At 49.1% G+C, this 17,353-nt stretch overlaps 1 protein-coding gene across 9 annotated transcripts in view; it reads left to right on the top strand.

Moving 5' to 3' along the window:
- Positions 1 to 16,589, top strand: part of FANCL (FA complementation group L) — a 74,207-nt gene extending 57,618 nt beyond the window's left edge. For all 9 annotated transcript variants that reach the window (XM_085887567.1, XM_085887572.1, XM_085887565.1 and 6 more), the window contains 2 exons: positions 11,409 to 11,480; positions 15,976 to 16,589. In XM_085887567.1, coding sequence (XP_085743693.1) covers positions 11,409 to 11,480; positions 15,976 to 16,002 — 99 coding nt within the window. In that variant the 3' untranslated portion in view covers positions 16,003 to 16,589. The remainder of the gene's footprint in view (positions 1 to 11,408; positions 11,481 to 15,975) is intronic.
- The last annotated feature ends 764 nt before the right edge of the window (positions 16,590 to 17,353 follow it).

Here is a 17,353-nt window from a genome sequence, read left to right as displayed (position 1 = left end):
GATATCTCGGTAAGTATATGTGTAGTTAGGCCCAAACCCGTTGTCTAGAGGGAATAAATGTCATTCATGCGGGCTGCGACTCTTCAGGATAGCCGTTTTTCTTTTACTATCTTTATTTTGGACCAGCCGCCATTATTACCACCACCAATCACGTCTCAACAGCTATCACAACAACCACCAACCACAACGCCGCTTCACCACAACCGCCACGACCTTTACCGTCACAACTCGCCACCATCGCATCACCGTCATCTCGCGCCACTCGTGGGCACCGATGCTGGACTCGTGCGGGGCGCGCACCGAGCAGCGTGTTCAAAAACATCACGGACTTTCCGTAGAAAAACGGATCAAAAACGACTCACGCCCACTTTTGTTCCGTCCAATCGGTGAGCGAGGGGTGATTTGGCCCTGCCTCCAGGGCGTTGGAGGGCGGTCGCTATATGCAAATTCATGGATCAAAAAGCATTCACGCCCACTTTTCCTCGGGCCAATGGGGAGCCAGGTGAAGGGTCGGAGGCAAAGGGTCAAGGGTGAAAGAGCGAAGCCACGGGGCTTATAAAAACGACTGCGTTCGTCAGTCGAGTTCAGTTCAGTTGGAAGTTGAGGAGGAGTTCAGTTGGAAGTTGAGAGTTGAGTGTGCGGAATTCAACAGAGTCGTCGGTGGAGCTGGAAAGAAGTGGTACTAGTCGGAGTGAAGAGGACGGAGCTGTGGAGAGGTGACGGCGGCGAAGGCGGACGAGGGGGTGCTCGCGTCGGTGCCGGGAGCTGCACACCAGAGAGGCCAGCAACGTGACCGAGGTGGAGGAGGAGACGCTCGCCGCGGGACCCGAGTCAGGGTGAAGTCCTCCTTTCCCCGAGCATCAGCAACCCCCTCCTGTTTCCCCCCGCGCTGAGATAGTGCGACAAAGGGGGCCCCCTTCCCACCCCCTACCAGACACTGTCCGCGAGGCCCGCGGAGTTGAGGCACCACCGCCGCTCCGCGTCTCATCATCAGACGGGTAGGCCCGACACGGTCTCGGCCCCAGGCCCGCCTACCCCCCTCATCCTGGAGGGTGGTTCTCTTTTCTTTTGCTTTGGGAATATGTGTTGTCGGCGCCGTCTGTGAAGTAAAATTGTATAAGTGTTGCCGTGTGCCCGGTAGTCGGATAGATCTGCATTGTTGCATTTGCTTTTTGTGTAATATTGCGTTGTCTTCTTCTTCTTTTACATTTGCTTTTGGTGTAATTGTATATGTGTGCTTTCCGTTCGTCGCGAAATAAATGTGCTTATTGTTGAACTGTTTTCCCGCTTCGCTTCGTCATTTCTTTCATTGAATCCCCATCTTGCTTCACGTAAAGGGTTGGTCGTGGGCTAAGACGCCCGATAATTAATCGAACCGTCGAGGCCGACGAATAACACCGCTCGGTTATCCCGATAGTACGGAACGGGTCGCTTAAGTGGCCCGTGTCCGAAGTCGACCTGCAGCGAGGTGCGATCGCCCGGTCTACCCTCCGTGTGGGTACTTCGGTAGGTCGAATTTGGCGAGCAACCCTATCCCACGCGGGGGCCGATTGGCACGATCGCGGTGAGACCAAAAGGTCCACCCATGACTGGTTCCCGGCGTTAGTCCGAGAGGGTCACGACTGGATTGTCCGTCCGGTGGGCGACGTGCCGCGATTCGAGTTACGTGGCCATCAGCACGCCGGCGGGCGCGAATCCGCAACACTGGTGTCAGGTCGTGCGATATAAACCCATCGCCCTCCTCGCGGCACTGGTATCGGAGAACGGGAAAACGGGCTCTCCTGTCTCCAATTAAATTCACGGGAATCGGTCCAGGGGTGAGAGGAGCGACCCCCGATTCCCTCCAAATTACGAGCGAGCTAAATTAACCCTTTGGGAGAAGCAAGATGGTGTCTCAAGGCGAGCGGGAGCCGGGGGTATTAGAAATGTATATGTGTAGTAATGTAGGATCCATGGTCCAGGATGAAATCCCCGTGCAGGAAATGTTGGTTGTACAGGAAAACGAACTCGCCCAACTGAACCCAGAGCCCGAAATAGGTGCGGCAGCGGCCGCGGTGTATGACACCTCCCCTCCCCCTCTCCACCAAAACCTCCCGATTCTTGCCGAATCGGCTCACCCAAGCGCACCCGACATGGCCCAGCTATACGCCATGCTGGCGGCAATGAACAAGCAAATGGAAACGAATGCGCATGAAATTATAAACAAAATGAAAGGAATGAACGAAAAGATGGATGCATACGCAAATGAATTTATAAACGAAACGAAAAAGCTGCGGGGTGAGACGCAGAACATGGGCCGATGCCTGCAGGCGGGCATGAAGGCCGTGACCAGGGAGATAAAAATGGCGACTCCACGTGTGGGAGCAAACGAGCTGGAAGGGGGTGCAACGGCTGTCGGGCCCACGGTGGAGGCGGGTGAAAAAATAATTCGGGGGACGTGTTGGGCGAGGGTCGTGACGATGACCGAAAGGGAAAAATTAAATGGGGAGACCAAAACGTGTGAGACGAGACACGAGGTGACGACAAAGGAAATAATAATAGTTGAGACAAGGGAGGTAAAGAGTGAAGAGGTGACTGAGTTAGCAGAGACACGGGAGATGAGAACGATAGAGGGAAGACTACACGATGAAGACGGGGTAAGTGACGCACGGAGGTAGTGGAGGATAATGGGGGTGAGCTGGTGGACTGGGTGGAGACCCAGTGCGAGCAGCGGGATAGCCTCCTCCAGGAACGAGGGGAGGGAGTATGCCCCCTTGAGGCGAGTCACGACCAGGTGAGTTCGGTCGTGCTTTGCGAGTTCGAGGGGAGGAGTGCTGTGGACAGGTGCACGGAGAACTTGGGGGGTATAGAGGCCCCGGAGACCCTTGTGGGGACACGAATCCCTAGTGTGGTTGACCCTGTGTGTGTGGTGCAAGGTGTGAGTGCGTCCCCGTGTGTGGAAGCGACCCCGTGTGTGAGTGGTGTGGTGGCGATGGTGCCAGAGTACGTGCTTCCCAGCACGCCGTGTGTGGATGAGGCACCGTGTATGAGTGAGGCCGTGTGTGTGGATGAAACGGCCAGTGTGGATGGGGCACCGCGGGTGAGTGCCCCCGCGTGTGTGGGTGAGGCACGGTGTGTGAGTGAGGCACCGCGGGTGAGTGCCCCCGCGGGTGTGAGTGGAGTGGTTTGTATGAATGGAGCACCACGTGTGAGTGGTATGGTTTATGCAAGGGAGACCGTGTGTGTGAGAGAGCAGTATGTGAGGGAGATGTCGGTTGGCATGCGGGAGCACGCAGCCGCGTCTCCCGGTGTGAATGTAATGGTGTGGAGTGTGAGCGTCGTAACACGCGGGAGTGCGTGTGTGGAATGGAGGCGACGACGGAGACATGTGAAGAAAGAAAGCCGAGTAGCGGCTGTAGCTGTTTCGGGGACCGTGCCGGGTTCACCCAGCAGTGAGCACGAGGTCCGTGCTGTGCAACGCACGAGACCCCCACGTGCTCGCTTGCGAGAGTGAAGTCCCGGTCCGGAAACGCACGCGGTGGATTTGCCGATCCCGCGGACGGACAAAGCTAGGGCAGGTAAACGGATTTGGACCGGACGGGTTCTCCACGCGATCGTGTGTGTTAAGCTCCAACGGGCAAAGCACATGTGTTCGCGTGGGGAACCCCTCGAGACGTGGGGCTTGTTTTTTTTATGCGCACGGTGACGTCATGGCTGCACGTGGGGTTGGAATCTGGCAGGAGGGGAATCCCTGCCGGATGGTACTGTCCAAGGAGGGACGAGGTACACGTGCAGCTGCATGACGTCACGGGCAGGTGTAAAGTGCGCGAGCGGCGAGTTGCCGCGCTGGTGCTGCGCATGGAAAAAAAAAAAAGAAAAAAAAAAAAAGAAGCAAGCCTCACTTTCGGGTGCACAGGATTCCTGGGCAAGGGGTGGAAGACCCCCTTGACCTAGGGCACAGGATGGAAACTAGTTAGGGGGAAGGGTTAGCTTAGTTAGACCGACTTCATGGGGCAGGGGTAAGTCCTCATGGAGTCCGTGGAATGGATTAGGTAGAGGGATTTAGTGATCTTTAGGTGGGGAAATAAAAGTTATTTTAGAGATTTGGAGACAGTGACAGACTTGTGGATGTGTAGAGGGGACGTAGCTTAGCTACGTAGTGTTAAAAGGAACGTGCTGTAGTTTAAGGGACGACATGGGAGCACGAGTTAGTTAGGGGAGGTAGTTAGAAGGATGGCAGAGTTCAGTGGTGTGTGTGTTGAAGAGTTGGCGAGTGAAGTGGAAGCATGTGCTTGGTGAGTGAGTGAGGCCAGCGGGTCTGTGTGTATGGAGCGAATGGGGAATGCATGGTACGATGAGTGATTGGGGGGAGGAGTGACTCCCGCCCAAGGGACCCCGGGGTCAGTATAAAGTAAGTTAGCTGGGTTAGTTAAATTGAAAAATGGAGGTCGTTTTGTTGTTGGTGGGTGTGTAGGCTCGAAACCCGTTTGGAGGGGTGCAGGAGCCCTGTTGACGGGCTGGGAGCGTGGCTGCGAAAAGTGAGTATCGCTGAGTGGGTACCCCGGGCACCAGGCTAGTCTGCCGTGGTAGGCCAAGGGCCCATGGGGGGCCGGGATAGCGTAGTGGGCACGGGTGCGCCGCTTGGTGCGGGGGCCCGGGGCGCCATTAGCCGCGTGGGCAGTGTTGTGGGCGCGGGTGACCCTCGGAAAGGGGCCTGGGAAGCCAGCCTGCCACGTGTGCGTTTCAGGGGAGGTGCCATGGGGGGCACTCCCCGGTGTTAGGGAGCTGGTAGGCTCGGAGGCAGTGTAGTGCCCGGGGGTGCCATCGTCGGAGAATCGGCAGAGGGTCGTGCCTGCCAAAGGGAGCCACGTGTCCCAGCCATGAGACCGTGTGAGGGCACGGGAAGAAAATTGGGGGGCGAGGCCCGAAATTGTAAGGACACCAACACAGGCGACGGGAATCTGGGTTGTTAGAACCAATAGTTTAAGCGAGAGGCGCTTGTTGAAAGCCCCGGGGTAGTTTAACAGTTAAATGGATAGGGTAGATTAGGAAGTGTACCCCTCTGCACCATCCATCCCCTCGCTCTCGTTGTGGGCCGCTGGACCCACTTTGGTTATAGATCGCCGAACTCTGGGGAGGCCATTCTGAGGCTTGAGTTGGGCCTCGACACAGGACAGCTCTCCCTTATTCCCCTCCGGGAAGGGAACGTAGGGGTTGGGAGTAGGCTAGGTGACAGGATAGGTTAGCCGAACAAGGTCAGTAAAGGGGGTTAGGGGACGATTTATAGTGGGGAAGTAAAATAAATAAATAAATAAAAAAATAAGTTGGGGCTAAATTGGGGTTTGACAAATTAAGGGAGTGGGTATGTACAGTGACAGGCAAAGGCGATAGGTTCGGAGGGAGACAGGTAGGTAGGTCCGAGCCCGCCTTCCAAGTGGCCAGCACCACCGCACTCCCTCCACCAACCTCCACTGAACGGCAAAGGCTGGCCAGCTTCATCTGCTGGCTGTGTTACTGCAAGGCCTGTGCCGGCCCACTTCATCTGCCGGCTGGCTGTTTTTCTTCAAGGCCTGTGCCGGCCCACTTCATCGGCAGCTGTTGTGTTGCTGCAAGGCCTGTGCCGGCCGGATCATCTGCAGCTGTGGTACTTCAAGGCCTGTGCCGGCCAGTTCATCTGCCGGCTGTGTTTGCCTGCAACGGCCTTCTTCTGCGGGCTGTGTTTGCCTGCTACCTTTGCCATGCCATGCCCACTGCCCCTGTTCACCAGCCCCGTTCAATTTTTGCTTTGCCCCCCCCCTGTTCATTGCCATGTGCGCCAGGATCAAGGCAACAGTTTGCAAGCTGCGAGAACTGCCCTGTTGGCAGCTACAACACGGGCCTGCACTGGCGGCCCGTGTACCGTGTTTGTGTTCATCCATCCATTCGTTGTGCTCATTGCGTGTGCCACTTGAGCTGGCACGGAGACTGCGTTGTGCAGCCCATGCACCGTTGTGGTTCACTGCGTTCAGTTCAAACCATTCATCCATCCATTCGTGTGTTCATTGCATGTGCCACTTGAGCTGGCACGGAGACTACGTTTGTGCGGCCCATGCACCGTTGTGGTTCACTGCGTTCAGTTCAAAAGGGAAGGCCTTGGACTGCGTGTGAGTAGCCGGCCACGTTCCCTGTCACCTGCATTGTTTGAGCCAGAGACTGCATGCGAGCAGCCTGGCTCCCTGCTAACTGCTTTCTTTTTGCAGAGTTCATTGATCCTGGGCCATGGTTTAGTGTAACATTTGTAAGTTAAGGTTAAGATGTACTGTAAATATGAGTGCGCCCCCGGCATGTTTGTCTTAGCGCCGGCAATTTTATTTAAGTCGTCCGTGTGAGTGAGTTTGTTTAGGTAGTTACTCAGCCCTCAGGTTATTTATTTTGGGGACACGAATACCATGAATGGTCGCACTCAGGGATCCGTAGGTAAAATGTACTAGGGGAAAACTACACATGATGGCACAGGAAAATTTGACGACTCGGGACGAGTCTATAAAAAGGGGAGGGGGTAGTGTTGTGGTTGACCAAATTCGCAAACCACCATTCAGGTCCCTTAGGTGAGATATCTCGGTAAGTATATGTGTAGTTAGGCCCAAATCCGTTGTCTAGAGGGAATAAATGTCATTCATGCGGGCTGCGACTCTTCAGGATAGCCGTTTTTCTTTTACTATCTTTATTTTGGACCAGCCGCCATTATTACCACCACCAATCACGTCTCAACAGCCATCACAACAACCACCATCCACAACGCCGCTTCACCACAACCGCCACGACCTTTACCGTCACAACTCGCCACCATCGCATCACCGTCATCTCGCGCCACTCGTGGGCACCGATGCTGGACTCGTGCGGGGCGCGCACCGAGCAGCGTGTTCAAAAACATCACGGACTTTCCGCAGAAAAACGGATCAAAAACGACTCACGCCCACTTTTGTTCCGTCCAATCGGTGAGCGAGGGGCGATTTGGCCCCGCCTCCAGGGCGTTGGAGGGCGGTCGCTATATGCAAATTCATGGATCAAAAAGCATTCACGCCCACTTTTCCTCCGGCCAATGGGGAGGCAGGTGAAGGGTCGGAGGCAAAGGGTCAAGGGTGAAAGAGCGAAGCCACGGGGCTTATAAAAACGACTGCGTTCGTCAGTCGAGTTCAGTTCAGTTGGAAGTTGAGGAGGAGTTCAGTTGGAAGTTGAGAGTTGAGTGTGCGGAATTCAACAGAGTCGTCGGTGGAGCTGGAAAGAAGTGGTACTAGTCGGAGTGAAGAGGACGGAGCTGTGGAGAGGTGACGGCGGCGAAGGCGGACGAGGGGGTGCTCGCGTCGGTGCCGGGAGCTGCACACCAGAGAGGCCAGCAACGCGACCGAGGTGGAGGAGGAGACGCTCGCCGCGGGACCCGAGTCAGGGTGAAGTCCTCCTTTCCCCGAGCATCAGCAACCCCCTCCTGTTTCCCCCCGCGCTGAGATAGTGCGACAAAGGGGGCCCCCTTCCCACCCCCTACCAGACACTGTCCGCGAGGCCCGCGGAGTTGAGGCACCACCGCCGCTCCGCGTCTCATCATCAGACGGGTAGGCCCGACACGGTCTCGGCCCCAGGCCCGCCTACCCCCCTCATCCTGGAGGGTGGTTCTCTTTTCTTTTGCTTTGGGAATATGTGTTGTCGGTGCCGTCTGTGAAGTAAAATTGTATAAGTGTTGCCGTGTGCCCGGTAGTCGGATAGATCTGCATTGTTGCATTTGCTTTTTGTGTAATATTGCGTTGTCTTCTTCTTCTTTTACATTTGCTTTTGGTGTAATTGTATATGTGTGCTTTCCGTTCATCGCTAAATAAATGTGCTTATTGTTGAACTGTTTTCCCGCTTCGCTTCGTCATTTCTTTCATTGAATCCCCATCTTGCTTCACGTAAAGGGTTGGTCGTGGGCTAAGACGCCCGATAATTAATCGAACCGTCGAGGCCGACGAATAACACCGCTCGGTTATCCCGATAGTACGGAACGGGTCGCTTAAGTGGCCCGTGTCCGAAGTCGACCTGCGGCGAGGTGCGATCGCCCGGTCTACCCTCCGTGTGGGTACTTAGGTAGGTCGAATTTGGCGAGCAACCCTATCCCACGCGGGGGCCGATTGGCACGATCGCGGTGAGACCGAAAGGTCCACCCGTGACTGGTTCCCGGCGTTAGTCCGAGAGGGTCACGACTGGATTGTCCGTCCGGTGGGCGACGTGCCGCGATTCGAGTTACGTGGCCGTCAGCACGCCGGCGGGCGCGAATCCGCAACAATATGTTCGCCAGTGGGTATGCGAGCAGATTGTGGAGTGTTACATTGCTTTTCTCGCCAATCAACAGCAGTCGTGTGAAAAGACGACATTCAATCACAATTTCAACCTTCGCCGTCTGCTGGTGGGGAGTCGCCGACTTGCCCTCGCACGTTCGAGAAAGTTGCCAATTTGGCCTTCGAAATCGGACTGAAGAATGGGACCTCATCTGAGAGAAGCCGATCATGCATGAATTGCACAACAGCATTCTCTCCCTTGACATACGCGTTCATCAAGTCGGCGGAAGTGGCTGGCGGTGCGATGACACCTGAACTAATATTGACGAGTTCAAGGTGAGCGTCGGAGAAAGGGTTAATCATTTGAAGTACTGTGTCCATCACTTGTACCACCACTGCTTCGTTCTTCTTCGAGCTCGACACATCCAAATCCTTTCTCGTTCCGGGCTCGTCGTGAATACCCGCCATGGACTCATATTTCCTTGCGATTTCCGCACGTGCTGGTTGGGACAGGATCCATTTCTTCACAGCTGTGCTTTTCTGAGTGTAACCAATGATGCCTCCACTGATATTGCTGTCCCTATTTAAAGTCTGCTCTATGATCTGATCACACATAACACCACTAAATCCATAACGAGTATGCCGTTGGACAGTCCATTTGCCGTCCATGAACGCTTGATAGGTGTCTGGGTGGGAGTACTCTAGCCCGGCCATTTCCAGCCAGTAAATGGGTAAGTACCTTGCATAGTTTAGGTGATCGTACGCAAAGTACCAGGGCATTGACGCTCTCGTGATCGCAAGGTGTTTCGGCCAGTTCTAAGTACGAGTTGCCCGTATAAGCTCTAGTGCAAGCTCCACCATTTCCAAGTAGGGCCATGTAATGTCCACACTTTGGTGTTTGTTCAGGTCATCCCTCACCATGAGTGTTCCCGAGTATAGAACATGTAAATTGAGGTCTGAATCACCCTGCTGTGGACCCTGGCTGGCTTCATCCTCTGCAGTTGACTCTGTTTCTGTTGTAGAGCGACTATCTTCAACAGCAGCCTGAGCAATGGAACCAATATCAATGTCCTTCATGTACACCACTTCGCTCTCAGACATTTTTGGTGGACGATAGGAAATCTTGTCTGGGTACCGTTCCTGCAGTCTTTTCTTCAGTCTTGTTGCCTGGTAGTTGGCCTTATCCTGACCTTGGCATACTCTGAATAGGTCATTGAACATCTCACACAACTTCTTCATATGTATAGATTGCTTTCCATCAATGAGTCTTACCTGGATTACTTTATCACAGAAAATGTCAAATGTTGGGTCATAGTTCACTTTCTGAGTTTGGAGTTTACTTTCACTCTGTCTGTGGTATGTGTCATTCACATACTCGTGATAACAAACTGCCAGCGCCACACAGTCTTTATCCTTTATAGTTGTCATTATTCTCACATCACGTTCATCTCTCCTCTGCTCAGCAGTTTCCCTCAGCTTTCTTCCATCCTGTGTTTCTGCCAGGGACAACTGATCACGTTGAGGTTTTCCTTTGACACGGATGAATTTGTCTTTTTTCTGGCATATGATACAAATTCTTGGCAGTACACCAGCTGATTTGCCAGCCACCCTTTCTACAGAGATTCTGAGGGATTTTCTACGTATTTTGTGGTATGAGTGCCCCTCTTCTTCTCGTCTGCCCACCACCTCACTGGCTTGAGCAGAAACTGCAGTAGTGCTGGCTTCTGATTTCCTTTTCCTGGCTTCAGCACGTTTTATAGGAACCTTGTTACAAAACGACGCATAGCAGAACCGGTGACAGCCGGCATCCGCAGGAGGATCAGTCATTGGCAGGAGTTTCATAATTTGATCAGCCAGCAAATGGCATTTGTTGATAGTTTCACTATCTGCGGCGTCGCACAAAGCCTTCGCACACTCACATACCTTACGCCAGCTCGTATCCGTGAATTGCGTCACTTTCTCATCGTCCTCCCCGCCCAAGTGTGAAACAACGCTTATTTGGTTGTTGAAAGACCAAAAATCACTCAATCACATGACAACCATGGGTGCCACCATCTTGATTTGTTGTTTCCTGGTCGTTTCCTCCGCGATTAGAAGCATTCCAAGCCCACTTCACGGCGATAATTTAAAATGGTAATAACTGTCGGTGTGTCAACTTGTGCATATGGAAACAAGTAGGAATTTCAATGGTGTGTTCTCATGAATGTACAGGGTGAATTTCGTTTAGATTGGTGATCTGCACAACGAAACTGAACGAACCGACCCACCTCCACATGACCTAATGGGGGCACTTTACAACACAATGTGGAGTCATCTGCAAAAAGGAACTTTGCCAAAACAACAATATGCATCTTGAAATCGCTAAATGTGGGAGCTTTATACATCAACTCCATCACAATTTTATGAAATTATGATGATAATGTACACAACCACAAGATATCTTCCTACTGGTATCCAAAGGTTCATTCAGTGGTAGAAATTTGTGTGGATGGATTTGTAATTTGTTCAGGGTGCCTGCAATAGCTTGCCCACTGTTTATGAAGGCCAGTTTAATGTATGTCCATCCAAGGGATGGCACACACATTGATGAATCTCCCTTCTTGTTAATCACCATGACAGTTTATAGCTGGGTTGGGATTCGAACACAGGCTGGATGGCTTGAAAGCGAGTGTGCATAACTCGAGGCCATTCTATTAGCCCTGGGAGGTAGGATGGAGTGAAAGCTATTGTTCTAAGAGCTATCATTATGATGTCATGATGAAATAGGTGTGTGTGTGTGTGTGTGTGTGTGTGTGTGTGTGTGTGTGTGTGTGTGTGTGTGTGTGTGTGTGTGTGTGTGTGTGTGTGTGTGTGTGTGTGTGTGTGTGTGTGTGTGTGTGTGTGTGTGTGTGTGTGTGCGCGCGCGCGCGCGTGCTTGCCTGCTTTCCCTTTTCATTCATTTTTTCTTCCCGCCTTCTTTCCCATTCATTTTTATTGCATCAAAATGTTTTATTTCAAGTTAACCCCTCAACCTCCCTGCAAACATAATGTGTAGGTGTTGTTCTTTTCTTTTTGAAGGAGAAAACTAACTCCTGTGCTTGATCTGGTGATATGTCGTAGTTCTTTCTTTATTTAATCATTATAATTTACCTTGTACCACAGTGGTTCCGATCCTTGCCTTCCTGTCACCAGAGCTTCAACGTGGTGTTTGGAGAATGCCCTTATTGCAATAAGGTAAAAAACCCATATATAGCATGCCCATGCAAAGTTTGGTCAGGCTAACTTTGTATGAAAGGGCAACACCATTCAAAATGCCTATCAATTAAATAGAAAGCATAGCAAAAAAATTACCCCCGTGTGGGGGTGACGGTCATCTCTATAATGTTTTTTACTATCATAATCGATGCACCGTTGCCAGATATCTCCTAAAATGACAGACGAGATAGGTTTTGAAAATGGCAACTTTCACAACTTTCGTGACCTCGTGACCTTGACCCTGACCTCGAATCCAGGAAAAAATATGTCGTTGGGTATCACTCATCGACCTCTACCCACATACCAAATTTCATCAAGATCGGAAGTAAAAAGTTTTCTTTGCACCGGGAGGTGTTTTTGACCATCTTCCAGGTTACGTGGCGGCCAGACGGGACGGAAATTCAAAAATCTGTCTGGTTAGATGCAAGATAATATTTTTTACTATCATAATTAATAAACAGTTGCCGAATATCTTGCAGAATGGCAGACTCGATAGGTTTTGAAGATGGCGATTTTTATAACTTACGTGACCTCGTGACTTTGACCCTGACCTTGAACCCGGACAAAAGTTATATCGTTGTGCAACACTCATCGACCTCTACCCACATACTAAGTTTCATCAAGATCGGAAAGAAAAATTGTTGATGGACGGACATTTGGTCCGGCTTTATTCGGTCATCTCGGTAGAGATGCCCAAACTAGAAAGAGCACTCAAAGATTGCAGAGCCATGCCAGGACTTGTTTCGTGTGGTGTTTGTGTGCTGGTATATCTGTGTGGTGTATAGATGATCCATTGACAATGTAGGTTTGTGTTCAGACAGCAGACAGACATTTTTAGTTTTATTGTATAGATTCACATTCCAATCATATGTATTTTTATAGACTATGTGGTACGTATTTTATAGATACCCGTATTTTACTGACGGAGACGTATTGTAATACAGGGTGTCCCAAAAAAATGTACTCTCTTTAAATGATAATAAATGCGTTGTTTATTGACTTAGAAACAAGATTAATGGTTACATGTATAAATGAATAAATGCATGTTCACAAATGTTCAAACTGACGACCAATCACGTTCCAAACACAGCCAATAACGCGGACCAATGGATTCAACAGCGTTACGAATCATTTCATTAGGAACTGCAAGACATTGTTTTTTAATTTCCTCTTTCAGCTCATCGACTGTTGCTGGTTTTGAGCCGTAAACCTTATCTTTGAGATATCCCCATAAAAAGAAGTCCATTGGAGTGAGGTCTAGGGAACGCGCAGGGAATTCAACACTACCTCTTCGCCCAATCCATCTGTTCGGAAAAGTTGCTTCGAGATAGGCCCTTACATCACGGTGGTAGTGGGGAGGTGCTCCATCTTGTTGAAAGTAAATCTCTTCATCACCAAATATCTCTTCGACACGTGGACCGACGGATTCCTGCAGCAAGGTTAAGTAAACATCCCCAGTGACAGTTTGGTCAAAAAAGAATGGCCCGAGGATGCCCAATTCTGATATCCCACACCACACAGTAACCCCTGGTAAGTTTAAATGGTGTTCCATAGTAACATGCGGATTTTCAGGAGCCCAGTAGGTGCAATTGTGTCGGTTGATTGAGCCATTTAACTTGAAGCTGGCCTTATCGCTCCAAACAATTTTGGATGGAAATGCTGCATCTTATTCGCATTTGCCCAAGCAACACTCACAAAATTCAGCTCTCCGGTCAGGATCGTCTTCATTTGGAGCGTGGATTAATTTTGGAATGTAACTTTTCCAATTAATTCGCTTCAAAATGCGATGGGCGCTTGATTTTGGGATTCCTGTCTCACGAGCCATTTGTCCTACAGATTTCCGTGGGGATCGGTGGAGGCTTTCCAGCAATTGATTTTCCTTTGCGGGGGTGGTTGATGACCGTGGTCTTCCTGAACACTCCTTATGGACGTCATGCACAGTTCCATCTGTTTCAAACTTATCTCGGATGCGAGCAATGGTGCGTCGCGTTGGTGGATCTTTGTGAAAATGTCATAAATTGTCTTTGCAGTTCCATGATGTTTTTGTGCTTCCAGTAGCACTTTATGATAAATTTTCTTTCTTCAACACTTAGTCGTACTTCTGCCATTATTAGGGTCAATTTGATCTGAAAAAAAATGAAAAATTCAATGAGTTATGAGCCAAAATGTGAGTACATTTTTTTGGAACACCCTGTAGTATGTGCTTTATAGTACGTTGTTTTTAGACATACTGGCATTCCAATTGCACAGGGTGTTTACAAGTCCAGTTACCCCCCTCTGCAGAACTTGATAAATTAATATAACTAGTACGTGCCCGTAAAAAAAAATATATATATATATATATAAATAAATATTCAAACCGTGAGCAACAACCACACAGGCCGTTTCTTCACTCTCGCGTGCCCGTACGTGCGTGGCGCGGAAATTCGCATATTACTCGCAGTTACGATGATTCGCAATTTAGGTTTTAATGGCCAATTGTTCAATTAGCGCCAACGTATTTTGCCTTTTCGCAATGTCATCGCAAGGAAAAACAAAAAGAGAAGAGAAGAGAGAAAAAAATTACTTCCTGATTCGGAGCATACCAGCACTCTGATGTTACCGAAATTTATGCACCGTCTCGAATGAAAACTATCATAACTTGCGGCATTGTGTTTATCTATAAATGCGCATAAGAAATCGAGAAATTATTAGAATACACGAAGTCATCACTCTCTGGAAGTCCGCACGTTGTAACCCGTAATGGGGAACGCGGCTGAGCTTCCCTTCCCCATCGGCCACGCCCACGCAACAACGTGTCTTGTCATTGGTTTGGTAAATAAATGGCCATAACTTGGGAAGCACTTGTCCGATTAATATCAAACCTTGAAAAGGCACATCCTCAGGTCCCCAGCAATATACCTGGCAAGTTTCAATTAGATCGGACCAGTGGTTGTCGAGAAACAGCGGACACACACATACACACACACACACACACACACAGATTGCTGGAATTATAGATAGATGAACACATGAGAGGAAACGCTAATATTAATCAATTAAATAAGTTTGACATTAACATCAACTTTAACATTAAGATTACCATCCTCCTCCTCCTTCATATGCACCACAAGGCTATGGGGAGCATCATTAGCTGAGGGCACGGCTGTGCCGCTGATGCTGTGCCCATATTACCAGTACACTGGTACTCCATTTCACAGACCTCGGAAGGATGACAGGCTGAATCAACCCCATCTGGTGTTAATTCAATGAACTTCTCAAACTCGGGTTCCAAGGTTCCCAAGATCCCAAGCCAGCTACCATAACCGCTACGCCAATACCAGGCTAAAGATTAACACGAACATATAAATGAAATGTAACAGGACTTCATAAATGCCCTGTACATACTTTATTGAGACACCTGGTTCAAAAAAGGTAATTTGTAATACTGGTTACCAGGTAGTGTTTGTAGCCTATGTTAGCACATTATGTGCAGACAGACAGAAAGACAGACAAACGGGCCCAAATGCAGTGCCCTTTCCTCTGGCAAGGGTAATGATATTTTGCGATGAAGGACCACCGTAAGAACATTTAACAATTTACCTCCTGGGAATCGTTCTTACAGATCACTTTTATTTTAATACCTGGGAATATTTATGTGACATGACTTGTGCCGAGTACACTTGTCCTTGTTGGTGATCCATCTATTCCATTCATAACCATATGCAAATGGTGATCTCCCTTCATCCTGATTAGAATGATGCAATGTTTCTTTTTTTAGGTCATTTCTACCGAGATGACCGAATAAAGCCGGACCAAATGTCCGTCCATCAACAATTTTTCTTTCCGATCTTGATGAAACTTAGTATGTGGGTAGAGGTCGATGAGTGTTGCACAACGATATAACTTTTGTCCGAGTTCAAGGTCAGGGTCAAGGTCTCGAGGTCACGTAAGTTATAAAAATTTTCAAAACCTATCTAGTCTGCCATTCTACAAGATATTCAGCAACTGTTTATCGATTATGATAGTAAAAAATATTATCTTGTATCGAACCGGACAGATTTTTGAATTTCCTTCCTGTTTGATCGTCACGTGATCTGGACGAAGGCCAAAAACGCCGATGCGATTCGTAAAGAAGGAAGGAAAGAGAAATGAAATATAAATATAAAACACATTTTTAGCCTTTTATATTTATACATTTTCCGCCGAAGGTGCAAAAGTTTCAAAACCCGAAATGTAAACGTCGCATTTATTTTCAAAATATAATTTCGTGCACGCGCGCCAAAATGCCGAGTCATCTTTAACCAAACTGCGCAGTTCGAGCTGCGCAATAGTCTTCGGTCATAACTGAACATTGAGAACTTGTGGTATTTTCAAAGATGACCGTCACCCCCACACTGGGGTAATTTTTAATGTCTTTTAATTCCAGTCTAAATGGTGGATCGTTTTTCAACATACCACTGTTTTATTTTTTGGTTTGTTTGTTTGTTTTCAGCCTATTTCCGTGAAGATGAAACCCTAATGACAAGAGAAAAATCTAGTTAAATTGAATGGGGGCTGTGAAAGGTCCTGGTCCATGAATTCTCTCAGCAGACGGAAAAAGGTCCTACTTTTATTCGAGGGAGATTTGCCAAGGTTGTCCAACTCGACAGGAGCTTGAGGAGTGGGTGACGCTTCCACGTCGCCGCAGCTCGGTTTTGTGTGCATAACTCGTGTTCTCGGTTTTGATAACCCCTTCACTCATGTTCTCTGGGTACTTCCATCTTGAATGCTGACTATGCACTTGAACATTCGCTTTTGGGGGATACGCCTGAAAGAAGCACAAACTGCTTGTCTGTGTTTCAATTTTTCATTTGTTCAAGTTTCAGGGTGAGTCGCAGGGCTAAACCTAACACTCCCTCCTCCCCCACCCCCCCATACCCGCACCTACTCATCCCTTCCATTTTTTTTCTTCGATAGTTTCCTCCAGGAGCTTCAAATCTGTATAGCTTCTATATACATATTTGCTGTAGACGTAAAAGACTTCCCATGCACGTGCTGCAGGCCTAACTCTGATGCATCAGTTTGCCTTTCTAATTGCAATAAACATGTTTTTTTGGTTAAATCTTTCATTATGTGTTTTGTTGATCTTTCCAATTTTCTTTTGGAGCTTGATCATCCGTCATAGGTTGCCGAATCGTTCTTTGCCACAATGTCGTCATTTTTACACAAGTGAAATGCTGAAATGCTCTGACTTTTTTTTCCAAGTGAATTTGGAAGGAGGGATGTCGAGGTTATTAAATGTGATCAAATCTATAATCTTTGCTGATGACGAACATTAGATTTCCTTTGAAAGTTGAGATCAGATTTGGCTCCCTATTGACGAGTTGGAGTGGCATTAATAGATTTCTCTTATGAGGACAAGCAGCTCTCAAAGAAAGACTGTTTGACCGAAGCAAAGAAAGACAATAAAATACACCATAGACATCATAGAAGTGTGGAAATTATCCCATTCGTAAAAACGGGTTACTTGTGAGTTGTAACAATAATAACTCAAGAGTTCATTGAACACGATATCCAGCACAGTGTTGTTATTTTGAATGAGCAAATACAACCCGTTGCTTCGCTGACAGGAATATTGGGGAGGGGGGGAATAGAAGGGGAGGGGAGGTAGAGAGCGAGGGAAGGTGGAGAGGAGGGGGGTGGACAGGGATAGAGGGGTGGGAGAGGTGGAGAGGGAGAGAAAGGCAGAGGGGTGGGATAGTGGTGAGAGAGGGAGTGCAGAGGGGGAGGAGGAGTGAAGAGAGGGAGAGGAGGATGGGGGATTCTGGCAGATGTGACACTAAGCTGAACGTCCAGCTGAGAGACGGCACACACATTGATGAATCACCCTG

The sequence above is a fragment of the Eptatretus burgeri genome, chromosome 7 (genome assembly GCF_056783735.1).
Source record: "Eptatretus burgeri isolate ZD-2024b chromosome 7, Ebu_testis_v1, whole genome shotgun sequence".
Classification (NCBI taxonomy): domain Eukaryota; kingdom Metazoa; phylum Chordata; class Myxini; order Myxiniformes; family Myxinidae; genus Eptatretus; species Eptatretus burgeri.
Note: the sequence above shows the minus strand (reverse complement) of the source record. Positions and strands in the feature narration are given on the sequence as shown.